Source organism: Mustela nigripes, chromosome 7, assembly GCF_022355385.1.
Source record: "Mustela nigripes isolate SB6536 chromosome 7, MUSNIG.SB6536, whole genome shotgun sequence".
Classification (NCBI taxonomy): Eukaryota; Metazoa; Chordata; class Mammalia; order Carnivora; family Mustelidae; genus Mustela; species Mustela nigripes.
In genome coordinates, this window is record NC_081563.1 from 127,378,646 (window position 1) to 127,395,075 (window position 16,430).

A 16,430-nucleotide genomic window follows, 5' to 3' on the forward strand; every position below is an offset into this window, starting at 1 on the left:
GTGCCCACCATCCAACACCTTCCCCAAATCTATGGCACCAAGAAGCACTCAGCTTTCCGGTACCACCTCCCCAAATGATCTCCTAATTCTAGTAAGAAAATGCCCTGGGGAGGTGCCTGGGCAGCACAAAGGGAAGAAAGGGAGCTGACTCCTCAAGATCTTTGAACCGAACTCTTCTAACAATCTCAACCTTGTCACATGTCCAAATGTGGACAAACACTTTAGGGAAATGAGTAAGCCTACTGGGAAAGCAGGTGCTTCGCCTAAAAATGACCTTGATGTTAGAAACACCTACCGTTTTTCACTTTTCTGGGCTCAAAATCAACCACCTTGGGTACTAAGCAGATGCAAAGCCGGCAGGCCCTGTAGGGGGCCATTGTCAGCCCTGGGCCTGATCAGTGACTTAGCCAGGTGACCCTGACTCAACCAAAGCTCCACTCTAGTATCTCTCTTTGCGACGTCGGAGGGTCACTTAACTTCTGGAAATACAAATTCAAGGTGGCACTCTAAACCAAACCAAGAAACCAGAAACTGGTGCGATCACTTACCATCCTGCTTGGGAGATGTTTCTTTGGGTTCCTTCTTATTTTTACGACCCTCCCGCCCAGAATGGTCTTCTCCTAAATCTATGACAAGTTCACTTTCTGAATCGGAGTCCAGGCCCAAATGTACCGTTGGGGAATCGGTCTCATCCTTCCCCTTCAGTTTATCCTTTGTGGAATGAGGGGAAGCTTTCGCTTTCTCTGAAAAGTCCTTCTCGGGCGGGGGGCTTGCCTTTTCCTTCACTGAGCCCGGATCTGCTTTCTCGCTGGCTGGTGATGTGCTTTTCAGCTCTTCCTTAGTCTCCACTGGGCTGGCCAGTTTGGGCTTTTTTTTGACTGCTGATGGCTCTTTGTCCACCCGGCTACCCTCTTTGTCTTCTGCGTCTTCTGGCTCATTCTTGGACTTCTGCTCATCGTCACTGATATACTCACTATCGCTACTATCAGACTTCTCGGAATCTTCTGAATCGCTGTGCTCTACGGCCGTGTAAACATCTTCCGAGATTTCATTTATGCCTAAATTCAAAGAGAAAACCCAGCATGTGGCGTAGTCACAAAATAAAGAGCAGGACCTAAAACGCAAACATTTTCCACGCCAAATGCTGGAATAAAAAAAAAAAAAACACATTTCAAATCTCATCACACTGGCCGGGTGGGCTTACCGGTGAGCTGCAGCAGACAATGGAACTCAGGTTTGCAAAAGGGTTTCAGTTACTGACACTCCGAGATGACAATGGACCAGACAATGTAAACTTTCAATTTATCCGGAGCTACATCTCTGCGTCCCTGATAACTCACTGAGATGTAGAGGATGGGAGAAATGGAAGGGAACAACAGAGAGAAGCTATTAAAACGGATCCATTTTACAGATCAGAAAATAGAGGCCCAGAGAAATCCCTTATTCTAGGACCAAGACAGAGGCAAGGCTAGAACCCTGGGCTCCTGACAGACCACTAGCACTCTTCCCACAAATTCCCAAAGCATTCAAGTCCTTTTCCCTTTGTCTCCAGAACTCCAAGAAATAAGCCAGAGCCTTAAAGCAAAGGCTGCCAACTCAAAGCCCAAGCCACATCGGGCCAGCACACATGTTATGTAGGAAGCAAGAATTTGGACCAGCAGGTACATTGTTGTTTGCTTTTCACTTAGAACGAACGTACCTCCCAATTCACAAGAAAGGAAATTTCACGCAGAACTCAAGACAGCAGGCTTGTATGCAAAGAGCAGAGGATCTGGCCCCTCTGGGTCACAGGCCTGCAGGGCCGTGGCTGGCTAGAGCCATGAAGCCCCTGGCAGCTTCCCTCAGGGACGCACCACCTCCGGCTGACCCAGGAGCCCAGCCCTCCTCCCTCCTGCTCCCTGCACTGATGCCGCATCAAGCCACCATCTTGTCTGCCCTGTTCTTTCACTGACAGCGGAGTCAAGAGCAAAGTCACATACTTGCACATCTCTAGCCAACGCTAGACAAAATGCAACGTGGCAGGCACTCACACACATACACATAGGAAAAAATATATTCCATTTAACCCAATTCTGTGTCCTGCTCCCAGTAAGGACGGTCATCTGGCCACAGGTATACAATACTACACCCTAAAAGTCTAAAATAAGAAAAACCCAATTTGCTCTTCATTCTAGAGCAATGGCCACCATGACAGGGGACAGAGGGAGTGGGGGGAGGTGGTCACTCTCCTGACCCAGACACACTGAAAGGAAACCTCAGACAGATAAAAGCCATAAGCAGCCTAGCAGAAACATTATGGAATTACATGCCTCCACCAGGGCTTGATCCAAACCAGGAGAAGCCAAAATACCCAAACTCAGACGTGGTATAACGTCTGGGACCCTAAGGGTTATACTACTGTAGTTAAGTCAGACACCAGGACAAGTGTGACCACATATGCGATAAGAAAAGCTTGGATACCAGAGCCCAAAGGACATGAATTCAAATCCTGCTCCTGTATTCACTGTGTGACCTAAACTACTGACCTAGCTCTCTGAGCCTCAGTTTCTTCATCTGCAAAATGGGACGGATAATGGTTTCATCCTCCAAGGACAAGCTATGCACCGTGCATAGTACAGTGCAAGGTGTGCAGGAAACGGTGAACAGAAATCTTAAAATTCTTATTTACATTAATCATAAATTGAGGAGTTAGACCAGCTGCATGGAAGGACCCAACGTGAGTATTTAAACAGCCTGCAAAATTTCAACCACACTATTCAATGTCCTAATCGAACAGAAACTCCAACAAGAAATGTCCTCCTCTGGCCTTTCTGGAGGGCCCCTGACTATAGCTTACTCATCCCAAGGTCCGCAGCACCCAGAGACTGCAAACCTCACCACGGGGGGCTCTCTCTCCTGAGGCCAGCCATCAGCTACTTCTCTGCAAATACTCTCCTGGCTTTGTTTACTAAGTCAACAGACATTCCAGAGCCATCTATTACGTACACAAGTACTGTGGAGAACATAAATGCTTGTAAGGCGGGCTCCCTCCACTCTAGGAGCTTCTAATCTGGCTTCCAGTCTAGAGGGACCCCCACCCTCCCAAACACAAAGAGACCGCTGATGCTTCCAAGCCATAAAGTGCCACAGGAGGCAGCAGACGGGGAGGGGAGGGCAATCAGAGGAGACTTCCTGAATGAGGCGATGCCTGAGGTCAGCCTTAGGGAAAGCATGTCGGGAGGCAGCGTGAAGGCAGGCAGCACGGGCAAGAGGGATGGAGGCAAGAGGCACAGAAGCAGGACGTGAGTGCCTGGTGGGAAGGGCTCAGTCCGCAGCAGAAAAGTCTGTGTTGGACATGTGCGTGGGACACTCTGCGTCCTGACACTAGGACCCTGACGTATGCTGAAAAGGGAGCACAGGGCAAACTCAGGAGAATCACTGCCCTTGCAAACTGCCCTACCACCTGCACCTCAAGTCTGCAGGCAGCCACAACCAGAGCAGATGCTGGGTAGAATTGGCAGAACCCTTCTGGACTGCTAACTGGCAAATCTGAAACACTGAGCCGTGAGAGGCTATTCTTCCGTTGCACAAACAGGGCCAAGGTCAAGCAGCTGCCAACAGCAGCCGGGATCCAACTTCGGCTTCGTCCGGGCAGTGACCCCATACAAAGAGTCAACAGTGACGGTGGAGACCAACAGCACCTGTGCGAGCAAACCGAAGCACGTACCTAATTGTGCTTTGCAACTCTCTATGGTCTTGTCGAGATTGAGCTGGAACCTGCTCCGGATCTGCCGCTTGGGCGAGATGAGGGGAACAGGCGCCGTCTGCTGCTGGACCGACTCGCTCAGCTCCTTCAGGTCCATCTCGGCCTTGCTCCGATCTGAAAGACACGGTCACAGCCCCGTCAGGCAGGCGCTGGGTGGAGGACTAGGCAACGCTCGTCGCTTAGCTTCCTTCTCGTAAACACGCGCTCTAGAACACGGCAGGGAGAGAAACCTCCAACCTTCTCACTGTCTGTCCCAGCAACATCATCTGCTCGACGACGGGCTAACTTGGAGATAATAGCCCGAGAACACATTTGGCAGGTTTACCCAGTCTACTGAACAGTTGCCTGGGTGGCTTTCAATATTTAAAATGCACAATCCCAGCCAGATGGTTGTCTGCGGAACGCTGCGTCATCGGGGAGCTCCGAAGCCAAAGGTTACAGTAATATATTCAATCTCAGTAGCAGCAGATAAAGTCACACCAAGTCTGGCCAGAGTGTACTTCTAACTCCAGGCCCAGATCAGAGAGGGCTTGTACCCAAGGGATGTGGACCGCCTCCCCCACCACGCCCACCCCGGAGCGAGCGCACGCGCGCACACACACACACACACACACACACACACACAAGAACTGGAGGCCCGGTTCCTCGTTTACCGTGGAGTCTTCACTTTTCGTTCCTAGCTGATCTAGACAGGAGCTCAAGTCAGAAAAGGAGGGCATGTGTCGGATGGACAGACCCCTTGCTTTTGAGCCAGGCATCCATCTGAAGACAGATGAACAGATTAGCCCTGGATATTCAACCTGTGTCTTCTCGCTCAGATACAGTGAGAGCTCCTGGCCTTAGTCCCAGGCAAAGGCCTCTGACGGAGGACTCAGGGCCAGGGGTCCAGCCAGCCTCCCCAATTCTGCCACGGGCTCCTTATAGGACCAAGTGGAACAGATTCCAAGGGTCTGTGAGCTAGCATTGCTTGAATTCCTTCCCCACTTCCTCCAAAACCCCCTAAAACAGAAGAAAGGGACAAAATGAAGGTGTCTGCACGGGCTGAGAAAGCAATGAGACCTCACAGACCCCCCTGCTGGACCACCAGGGCTGCTCAAAACCTTCCTTCTCTGCTCGTTTCCATCATGACCCACGCACCTTCCCCTTCACCCAGGAATGAGGCCGTCTCTCACCCTGCACACCCAGAGATTTGTTCCCTTAAAGCGACCGGAGAGAGGCAGCTTCCCAAGGCCCCAGCCAGCCCACTGACAGCTAACCAGAGCCACAAACAGCTCCAAGTTGATTTCACCACCATAATGAGGTCCTGACCAAGGTAGGATTAGGAAGGGCCCTTTCCCAAAAACATACTGGGAGGTGGGGGAGCCCTCAAAGAGGTTCCGGGTGTGAGTTGCTCACAGCAAGCAGATACCATCTTTCTCCTGCGAGACATGGCTTCATATCCAGCTGCAAGTGAGTGTATACATGTGCGTGGGCATCCGTGTGCACGTGTGTGTGCAGGACTGGCCATGCTCACCGAGAGGATTGGGTGAAGGCACAGGGGAAAAACCTTCATGCAAATTAACCTAAGAAGCATCTCAAAAAGAGAAGGCACAAGCCAAACAGAAATAAAACAGTAACTGGGGGGTGCGGGGGGAGGGGAGGAGAGGAGGAGTAAGAGAAAAAAGAAACCCCCGATTCAAGAGCAGTACTGGCAGGACTTAAGGTTCCAACAGTTGAGCTGCGGATGTGACAGGAAAGGGGGGAAGGCGGGGGAAAGGCTGTCTCCTAACTTCCGCTTTCAGAAATGAGAAAGTGGGCAGGATTCCTAAGGGAAAAGGCAGCCTTTCAAGTATAAAGTTGTCAAAGAAAAAAATCTCACAAAACCACATTCCTCAGTAACGTTCCGCAAGCCAGTTACCCAAAAAACACCATCTACGCTACCCGGAGTCAGCCAAGTTTTTCTATAAAACCGCCAAAGTGACCTGGGCTCTGCGGGCCATGCAGGCTCTGCTGCCTAAGTGGCCCTACAGGACCTGTTAACAAACTGAGGACACCCTGTTCCAATAAAACTTTATTTACAAAAACAGCTGGACGCCAGATTTGGTCCAAAGGCTGTAATAAAATCTGCCATCCCCTCTTGTGATGTTAATTGCAATCTTATCTGCACAATGAAACCACCTACAGAGCTCTAAAAAGAAAAAAAGCCTTGGTTCCCGCACCCCACCCAGAGAATGTGAATTAACTGGGGGGTGGGGGGGGGTCTGGACACTGGCCCTGTCCAGACCCAAGGCCAGGCTGGTTCATTCCATTGAGCCCTTGAGTCCATGACTCTTGATCTCAGGATCATGAGTTCAAGCCTCACATTGGGCAGGGAGCCTACTTAAAAATAGTAATAATTAAATTTTTTTTTAAAAGTAACCCAGATGATTCTAACTGGTAGCTAAGGCTGAGAAGCCCTGTATTAGTTCAATCTTCTATGTGAGTTTAAAAAAAAAAATCCTCCTGGGGTGCCTGGACAGCTCAGTCAGTTAAGGCTCAGGTCATGATCTCAGGTTTAGGGGATCAAGCTCTCTCTCCAATACATAAATAAATAAATCTTTAAGATAAAAGAAAACTCCTCCTGATTTGCCTTAACCTTTGTATCTCCGTGTTAACCTTCTAAACCTAGGGCTCATTAAGAGACCTACAGCTCGCCAGAACACTCCTGTGTGTGCGTAACTGTATGTCGAACAGTAAACGCAATCTTTTAACTTTAGCCTAAAAAGGCTGCCCTCGGAAATACTCATCATCAGGAGGAATGAAAAAAAGGCAAAGCACCTCCTTTTACAGTGAAGGTTTCTCTGGTCAATAAGCCACAGTAATGTTTATCCTAACAAGAACCCACCAAAAAGCCAGGAAGGGCCTGGGATCAGGTCCCTGGGAGCAGAACTTCAGGAGTGTAGCCAAATCTAATTAACTTTCTTGAAATTCAACTGCGTTTTTAGTTTCCCTCGCCTTCACAGGGAGAAAAGAGCCGCCTCTCTTTCTTGTTTAGCTAATAGTGCCTTATCGGGACTTCCTCCGCCCCTGCCCTTCTCTATCAGGAATATCTTCAGAATCCACCTTTGCTGCCAACATTTTGAACTTTTCAGCTGATACGAAGACAGCTTGGGCTATAAATGGAAACCAGGGTGAAAAAAATACCAAGGCTAGAGAAAGAGACATGATCTTACATTTCTGGAGGGAGCATGTATCAGAAGCATTCCTTCAGAGGGCAATTTGGCAGTATCTCTCAAAACGTCAAACACACAGGGCCTCTGACCGGAGATTCTACTTCTAGGAATTCATCCTATGGCTATGCTCCCACATGGGGTAAAAAGCTCTTCACTGCAGCTATTTTCAACAGCAAAACCTCCTAGAGCCAATAAGTAAGTCAACACTTCACCTTGAGGCGGAACAAAATACTGCTGCTTACAGGAAAACCCTATCGGATCTTTATGTGCTGTTCTAGAAAAGCCACCCTGTTTAATGAGAACAAAGGGGACAACTGGAGGGGCACATGAGCACTGGTGTAGGGGAGGAGAGAAGGATATGGAACACAGATCGGAATATGTGTGTTCTTGGGGTTTCTCAATGTTGGCACTATTGGTATTTGAGGCTGGGTAAGTCTTTGTGTGCGGGGGAAGGGAAGTGGGGGGCTGGCGGGGGAGGGGCATCCTGCACATTGTAGGCTGGTCAGCGCTTTCCTGGCCTCACCCACCAGATGCCAGCAGCACCCGAATCCCAGTTGTGACCATAAAAATGTCTCAAGGGCCACCTCCAGACGGCTCCCGTGCGGCTTCCTCTTGATCTCTACACCTTATTACTGAAAAGTAACACCTCCACAGATGGCCAAACATCCCCCTAGCAGATAAAAATCACCCAGGTTGAAAACTCCTGGTATACATATAGAAGAACTCTTCAAGAGGACTGAGAAGAGGTAACTGTGGTCCTTTGTTGGGTGGGGCACAGAGATGTGACCAGGTTACAGACCAACTGGGTTTTCACTAAACATCTTCTGTCCTCTTAAACTTCTCTTAACATGTGCCTCCATGACTTAAAAAAAGAAACTCTTTATAAGAAAAATTTAAAAAAAGAAAAAGAAAAAAAAAAGAAAAATATAAGCACATCTTTTTCAACTGAAAAAAAAAAATTGATTTCTTAGGGTGCCTGGGTGGCTCAGTTACGTAAGTGTACCTCTCTTCATCTGGGCTCAGGTCATATCTCAGGGTCTGGGCTCTGGGCTGCTTGGGATTCTCCCTCTCCCTTTCCCTCTGCACCCTCCACCATGACAGACAGACAGACAGACAGAAAGGGAAGGAAGGATGGCAGAAAGGAAGGAAGGAAGAAAGAAACAGAGATTTCCTTTGTTCCAAAGGGCTGGGTGACTATAACGGATGGACTTCCAGGAGCTACAAAATAGTGGCTCCTTCAAGGGAACAGTACCGTCCAGCCCAGAGACCCTGGTAAATATCTCTTATCGATCAACGCCAAGCAGAGTTGTCCTCACGTCACCCACTGGAGGAGTGGGGGAAGGAGGATCAAGACAATCTGTGGAAAGCCTGGGTCTCGAACACATGCTCTCCAGAGAAAGAAAGGCGACCTCGTGACAGCTGAGGGAATCAGCAAGCAGCAGCGCGCCAGGTCTGACAACTTCCCGTTGCTGTCAGCATCTCTCACTGAGCACCAGACACATGTGTGTCACCAACAGGATCACTCAACTGCTGTGTTTGTTCAGCCCAAAGCAAACACCCTGCGTGATACAGAGGAGACAAGATTCCTGGAGACACAAACAGGAGTCTGGAAGACGAAAAGAATCAGGCCTTCCTCCTCTTGTTCTTACTGATGACTTATTTTCCATACAGTCATAGAAAGGGGCTGTAACCATCCACCAGCCTTCTGCTCCATGTTTCAAAGCCGCCAGGAGCCCTGAGACAGCCAATGAGGACCCGGTGTCTCAGCAAACAGGTGACAACAGCCTCTGCAGAAGCTCTCCCCTTTGTTATGCACCAAAATTAAGTCTAAGAATCATGTACGCAGCTGATGACCCACGGGCTGGGCTTCAGTATTCTGGGTTGGACTTACCTGTTGTGACTAAAAAGAGTTCTCATTTTTAATGCAATTGATTACCGATTTTTAAACACGAGTGTTCATATAAAAATCTGCATTGCTGTGTTTTCTTGAAAACTCAGCGTCTGACAACACAGGTTCAACTAATGGGAGCTGCATCTTTCAAAAAAGCAATCCGTCTTCCACAGGAGTGCCCATTCGAAATCCTCACCCTACCCCCCATCCCCTGCCCACCCCACAGCTAGGCCAACGTAGCCAAAGGCACGAGAAGCCATGTCCGGGGCCCACCAGGTTCCGGACACAGCCCTGTCTTGCAGCGTGGCAGCTCACGTATCGTGGCTGAGAGCACAAACTACAAGGCAGACAGGCCTGAGTCCACACAGGCCAAACATGACGGCAAACCACAGGATCCTGGCAGAGCAGCTAACTTTGCTTCACTGTGCCTCAGTTTCTACTGCACTAAAATTGGACTGTTATCTACCTTGGAGACTGCTGTGGTTTTTTCAATAGTTTTAATTTACAGAGAGTAAAATCCGGGGGGAAATACAGTTGTGGGAGCTTGAACACCTCACTATAGGTGTGTATAACCAGTGTCATTGGTCAAGACCTCCCTGACCCCAACTCCATGCCCCCGACCCCGCCTTAAAAAAAAAAAAAAAAAAAAAAAAAAAATCACTCAGGATTTCCAGCTCTCTAATTTGGGTCTTTTCCAGTCTTTTTTTTTTTTTTTTAATGAAATACCGTTTTGTTAGATATAATAATGTTGTCAGCATCCCCAGCACAGTCTCATTTCTATCTGCTTAAAGTAGTTATACAGATACCAGACATGAAAAAAAAAAAGCCCCATGGGATGCTGGGATGGTTCAGTGGGTTAAGTGTCCGACTCTTGATCTCAGTTCAGGTCCTGATCTCAGGGTCATTGAGTTCAAGCCCTACACTGGGCTCCATGCTGAGTGTGGAGCCTACTTAAAAAGAAAAAAGAAAAAAAAAAGAAAGAAAGAAAAGTAGCCCCATACAAAGCATCGGCCCCAACCTGGGCAAGCTCTTGAGGATTATTTAGAACTTCCCTCCACTGTCTGATCCTTCTACTCAGCCACAACACTTCCACCGGTCCCTCTCTGATCCTCTTCCCATTAGGTAACTGAAATGCTGGCCCATAAAACACCTGCATTCCCAATGCTTTCGTTCCCACTGACAAACAAGGCAAGTGTCCTAGAACAGAAGGAGCTGGGGGCAGGGGTGGGTGGGCATCTGCACAGGAGCGCCTCGGGTCCCACCAGGCCCACCCACCGGCACACACAATGAGAAGAAATTCTTCACCGCCACCACCACGGATAGGCCAAACTGAAAGACACCCCACCCCACCCCACCCTCACAAGGATGTCCAAGACGGCCCGGCTTAGGGAAACGAAGTGGCCACACATGACTGGCAGAGAGAAGCGTGACCATGAGAACTACCTCTGCACACTGTTCCTTTTCAGGGTGTGGAGGTGGAGGGAGGGTGTGAGAAAGCAAACCACACCACGGAGATCAACGAATGTTCCCCAGGGGTGCAAATGGGTCCGCTTCTGTGCAAGTGAGCAATTTGCACCAGCAATTTGCATCTGAGCTGGAGCCCCGAAAGTTACCATTCTGCCTGCCAGACCACATCCGGGCTTCACTAACAGGGGAGCCAGGGTAGACCAGGTTCTGGGCTCTATGGACACACGAGCTTCCTCCAGCCTGGCCGCCTACTGGCTCTGGGATCCTGGGCACCTGCAGCCTCCCCACCCAGACCCCCCGTCTCTCCATCTGGAAGGGCACTGGGGCACTGGGCACTGCAGGACAAGATCACCCGGGAGAGTACTGGCCTCCAGAGGCTGTGAATTCCCATGTGAGCACCACTGCACACAGGAGGCTGCCCTCCCTCGCTTCCCAAAACCCTGGGCTCTGAGTCTCCCTTCCCGGCTATGACAACCAAAAACGTCTCCAGACTTTGCCAAGTGTCCCCTGGAAGGGGAGTGAGGGAACGACCCGGGGGAAGACAGCTGCATAGGCTATCCCCAACACAGCACCCAGCATGGTCCTTCAAAAACGCTGTCAGCTCACATCCCTCCGATGCTCCAACAGCCCCACACCAGGGTCCGTGCCAGGGTCCACAGGGTCCACAGGGCTGATGGACCTCAGCTCCTCACCTTTCCCCCACTCACCCACTGGGACAACCACCTGGGCCTTCCCATCAGCATCCCTTACCCTAAGGCCTATAAATCTCTAGTTACTCCTTCGAGGCTTTCCTTCCAATACAGGGATGGCTGGTTTTTCTTGCCATGCCAATCTAGGTTTAAATACCACCTCAAGTCAGCTCAGCGGGCAGCCTGTGAGATGGGAGCCAGCTTCTCCCTCTCCCACTCCTCCTGTCTTCCTTCTCTAGCTGTCTGTCAAATAAATAAACAAAATCTTTAACAAAATACATATATACATACCACCTTGCGGACACCTTCCCGAACTACTGCCTCTTCCAAACCACACCCAACCTGCCTCTCACTCTCCTGACCACATTAGCACACTTGACCTTCTCACAGGGGGATCTGTCCTATTTACCTGATCTCTCTCTCTCTCTTTCTAGAACCCAGCGCTGTGTGAGAGGGGGCCTTCTCTCACAACCCAGGGCCCTCACTCACCATTCCCTGCCCTGTCCCTGAAACAGCACACAGCATGTAATTCTCAATAAAAATCAACAATCATGATGGAATGAATCAATAAAATAACTTCACAAATGGATATTTAGCATTTCTGGTGATAAATTTTTCTGAAAACTTTCGCCTGAGGTAGTGATTTAAAACACACACACACACACACACAAAAACACCGGGGGCGCCTGGGTGGCTCAGTGAGTTAAAAAGCCTCTGCCTTCAGCTCAGGTCATGATCTCAGTGTCTTGGGATTGAGTCCGACATCGGGCTCTCTGCTAAGTGGGGAGCCTGCTTCTGCCTGTCTCTCTGTCAAATAAATAAATAAAATCTTAAAAAAAGAAAAAACAAACAAACAAATGAATTCCAATGGGGGCAGGGGGACAACCTACTAAGTCTGGGTTAAAGACCAGCATTTTTTAAAAATTTTAAGAGAGGGCGCCTGGGTGGCTCAGTGGGTTGAGCCGCTGCCTTCGGCTAGGTCATGATCTCAGGGTCCTGGGATCAAGTCCCGCATCAGGCTCTCTGCTCAGCAGGGAGTCTGCTTCCTCCTCTCTCTCTCTCTGCCTGCCTCTCTGCCTACTTGTGATCTCTCTCTGTCAAATAAATAAATAAAAATCTTAAAAAAAAAATAAAAATTTTAAGAGAATTTTTAAAAAAAAGCATCAGAATACACTGCACATAGAAAAAGGAAATACTATTCATAAAACTTTATATACATCGTGTGTGTGTGCATAAAACATTAAAAGGGTGCCTGGGTGGCTCAGAGGGTTAAGCCTCTGCCTTCAGCTCGGGTCCTGGGATCGAGCCCCACATTGGGCTCTGCTCAGCAGGGAGCCTGCTTCCTCCTCTCTCTGCCTCCTTGTGATCTCTGTCTGTCAAATAAATAAGTAAAATCTTAAAAAAAAAAAAAAAAACCATTAAACATACATACACACATAGGAACCCGAGTGACCTAGTCGGTTAAGTGTTAAACTCTTGATTTCAGCTCAGGTCATGATCTTAAGATGCAGCCTCTTGAGAGCCTCCATGCTCTATGCGGAGTCTGACCCTCCCTGCGCTCCTGTGCACGCAATCTCTCTCTCTCTCAAATAAATACAACTTTCAAAAAACACCTATCTAAGAACCAGGTTACTATGGTCAAGGACATGAAATGGCTATGAACACTAGCCTAAGGTACTTCGAGATGAAACAACTCTGCATGTCAGCAAGCCCCAGGAAATCCCTTACTCGCTCCTCTTCCCGAACTCTCTGCATCTTTGGCCAGTGTATACCTTTTATGTATTTTGCAGAGAGAGAAGAGTTCGGAGTTCAAGAACCACATGCAAAAGAGGACATCACAACTGGCAGGACTATTCAAAACTGTTGCAGAGAGAGATTTCCAAAAATTCCCACTGACCCAAGTTAAGATTCAGGATGCTTCCAGTGCTGGAGGTTTTGTCCGTTTTCGTGGTGATGGGTGTTGATGCTTGAGGGGAGAAAGTTTTCGGGCTGCCAGATAAACTCCCCGCTTGTCCCGTCTTCGCAGAGGCTGGCGAAGCTGGAAAAGGATGTTCATTGTTACAAAACGGATTTACAAATAAACAAATCAAACTTGTGTGCACAGGGGGAGAGGAGAGGAATCATCTTTGATTTCAACAAGCCCCCTCCCAAGCACCACAGACGAGGCGCAGCAAGAAGGGCTGACCGTTCATGCCAAGGGTTCCCAAGCTTTAACCCAATGTGAAACCGTTAGAGCTGCAACGGAAGAAGGCCTCCCCTTTCCCGGTCATTCTGTTCAACACAAAACTCTAAGACAAATCAGCTAAGCTGCCACTGAAATTGGTTTGGCCCGTTCACGGGTGTAAATCTCAAAATAAACATGGATTACACCAGCCCCCAGCACAGGTCCAGTGGCAGAGACCGGAGCCAGGCCTACAAACGGCAAGCCGTCCATTTGGGGGAGCTGCACAGGCCGGCTCACGCAGTCACTGCACCTGCCAGAAGCCAAGTCGACCCCTTGGGAGATCTCTGGCTTCCCACGTCTAAGGTTCTGTGATGCTGAATGAAGCCAAACCCGGCACCAGACAGAGTGAGCTGGGCAATTACTCCTTCCTTACTATGCTCCAAACTTTTACAGGAGGAGAGAGAATCCTACCTAAGCCCGAGTCTTTTAAAAATACCTTGTAACTACCTACATATGGACCCCTGGGCTTCACCCACTGAGCTGGGGGTAGGGCAGAAACCAAACCATGTGACAAAATGTGTTCAGTGTTCAGATGGGCCATGCCTCCTGGAGATCCTGGAGATCATGCCCCTTGGCCTAAAGAGTCCGTCGTTTCTGCTACTGTCCTGTTACTAAATTCATACCAGACTATCAAATGGCCAGCCTTCCTCAGATGCACAAGAACCACGGATTTTGCAGTGGTCTGGTCCTTAGGAGAAGCTGTGGATGGTAAAGGGGTCACAAATCAGGACATCCTGAGGATTTCAAAAGAGCTCGGACACTGCTGAACGCTTGCGTCGGTTTGCTCACCTGCCACGTGGGCGGGTACTGAGAATGAGGATCAACGGGTGAAACTCACGTACCCACGCAGCTCTAGCGCCAGGCCCTGTCAACACGACCGTTAATGTAACAGGGAGGGAACGAGCAGACACAGACAGAGTTGGCCACAAGCATGCATCGGAAGCCAGATACTGGGCTTTAAGTCCAACTCTGCAGCTGACCTGCGGGGTGTCCTTGGGCCAGTTACCTGACGTCTGTCAATCTCCTTTCCTCCTAGCCTCAAAGAGGCACATTGATGTGTAATACAAAAGGATAGGTCAAAGTCCCTACCTCACCAAGTTGTAAGGATCAAATAAATTCATCATCTACCCAGTGCCAGGCATCGGCTAAGTACTATATTATTATTATTTGCTGTCTGTGTAGTAGTATTTTCTATTTTCCCATAAACCTGAAGGGCTTTGGTTTCAATCATCTGAACAAGTACTTTTTGGCCACGGGTGCTTTTGCCATACAGGACGCACCAGGTAACGTCTGCAGACATTTTTGGCCGTCACCACTGGGGGAGGGGAGGGTGCCACAGGCATCGAACAGATGGTGAACAGAGACGCTGCACAGCATCCTATAAAGCACAGCCCCCCAAAACAAGTAATTCTCTTTGGTCCCCAAGGTCAGTAGTGCTGAGTGATAAATCCAGCAAGAGGTGAAGTGGGGTTGTCTCCAGGAACCCTTCTCCTCATCTTGCAAATGAGAAGGGCAGGTAGTCCTTAGCAAAGGATCCATGAACACTTCATATTTCATGAATTACATTTTTTTGAATACTAAATTAAGTGTGTTTGACGGAAAGGATGGACAAACGCGGTAAGGACGGACAAGTTCTGTCCAATGAGAGCGGCACTCGCTGTTACTAGCCTCTTACCAGTCACTGGAACCCCAACAACAAGTAGAACTTAAGCACTTGACACACCAAAAAAACAAAACAAGAAATGGGAATCATTAAAGGTAAAGGCATTTCGAAAGGCGTGAGCCTGTGAGCAACAAAACAGATAGTTTTCTTTATTACTCATTCACTTATATTCTACCTGCTTCCTTTCCAAAGAGATTTGCAGTTCCCTCCCTGGGAGGATGGGAGATCAGGGCCTCAAGCACTGCGTTCTCCCGCACAAACTAGCCACCACGGGGAGCGGGAGGGTCCTCTACCAACCAAAGCCCTGTGCACAACTTCAAGGCACCCTGACCAGAGCGCCTAACCACAAAGGGTGAGCCGTAACAAAACCCCACGGGCTGTCCCACACAGAAATCAATCATGTGAGGCCATAGTTCCCAGCTTAATAATAACAGCTCCCATGGAAAGAATTAAGAAAGGCAGGATGCAGGACGCCTTGGTGGCTCAGCTGGTTGGGCAGCTGCCTTCTGCTCAGGTCATAAACCCAGTGTCCCACACATCGGGATCCTAGCTTGGCAGGAACCTCTGCCTCTGCCTGCCCCTCTGTCTGCCTGTGCTCGCTCTCTCTTTCCCTCTCTCTCTCAGAAAAATAAACAAATAAAATCTTTAAAAAAAAAAAAAAAAGGGCAGGATGCCTGGCTGGCTCAGTCGGAGGAGCATCTGACTCTTGATCTTGGAGTCTGAGCCTGTATCTATATTGGGTATAGAGATTACTCTTAAAAAAGAAAATGAAATCGGGGGTGGGGGGGGTGTGAGGAAGGAGGGAGAAGCCAGCAGGTGGTCTAGCAGAGCCCTGCCCTACTTGTGGTCCTGCAGAATTCAGCAAGCACAGAGACAAAGCTGTTGTTTTGCAATCCTGTAGTTAAAACATAACTGGAACAAGACTTTAATTTCACAGAAACATAAAGTTTCCTCTGTTAATGAAACTTAAATATTGAAGGTTTTTAAAGAAATATTTCTTAATTTTTTTTCCCCCCAATTTCAACCCAGCAGTTAGACAAGAAGGCAGGTCTGGTTCACTCTCCCCCCAGCCAGCAAAGGTCAGGGCCCCCCTCACAGACATCTGGGAGAAAAATGACTCATGTAATTGGGAAAGGGACAGCACTGAGGTCACCCAGCATCACAGGGTCCCACACTGCAGAACTCTCCTCGTGGAAAGCGATGGTCCCTGCCCATACCTGAGAACCACACACCCCTCATCACCAATTTGTGAAATACCGCGTACCTGCCTAACCCCCCCCCCATATCGATTACTGCTACGACCACTCACCTAGATGTTCAAGGCCAAACACGTCTACACTGCCTCAATTCCTCCCTTGCTCTCCTGCCTCAACTTCCTCCACTCCTCACCAAGGCCTCTGAAGACCACTTCCAAAATACAACCGCCAGCTCCCCTCCGGTACCCCTGCCCACTGCTATCAGCCCCATGCACACATTCTCAATGGGACAATATGGTCCTCAAACAGCAGAAAGTGGCTCTTGGTCAGGGGAGGGGAGTGAAAAAACTCTTACTCTTTATAT

At 49.0% G+C, this 16,430-nt stretch overlaps 1 protein-coding gene across 12 annotated transcripts in view; it reads right to left on the reverse strand.

Moving 5' to 3' along the window:
- The window catches only part of ZMYND8 (zinc finger MYND-type containing 8), a 124,705-nt gene that overhangs the window by 29,058 nt on the left and 79,217 nt on the right, over positions 1-16,430 (reverse strand). For all 12 annotated transcript variants that reach the window (XM_059407172.1, XM_059407164.1, XM_059407171.1 and 9 more), the window contains 3 exons: positions 12,881-13,021; positions 3,707-3,859; positions 549-1,058 (listed from right to left, as the gene is read on the reverse strand). In XM_059407172.1, the coding sequence (XP_059263155.1) occupies positions 549-1,058; positions 3,707-3,859; positions 12,881-13,021 (804 nt within the window). The remainder of the gene's footprint in view (positions 1-548; positions 1,059-3,706; positions 3,860-12,880; positions 13,022-16,430) is intronic.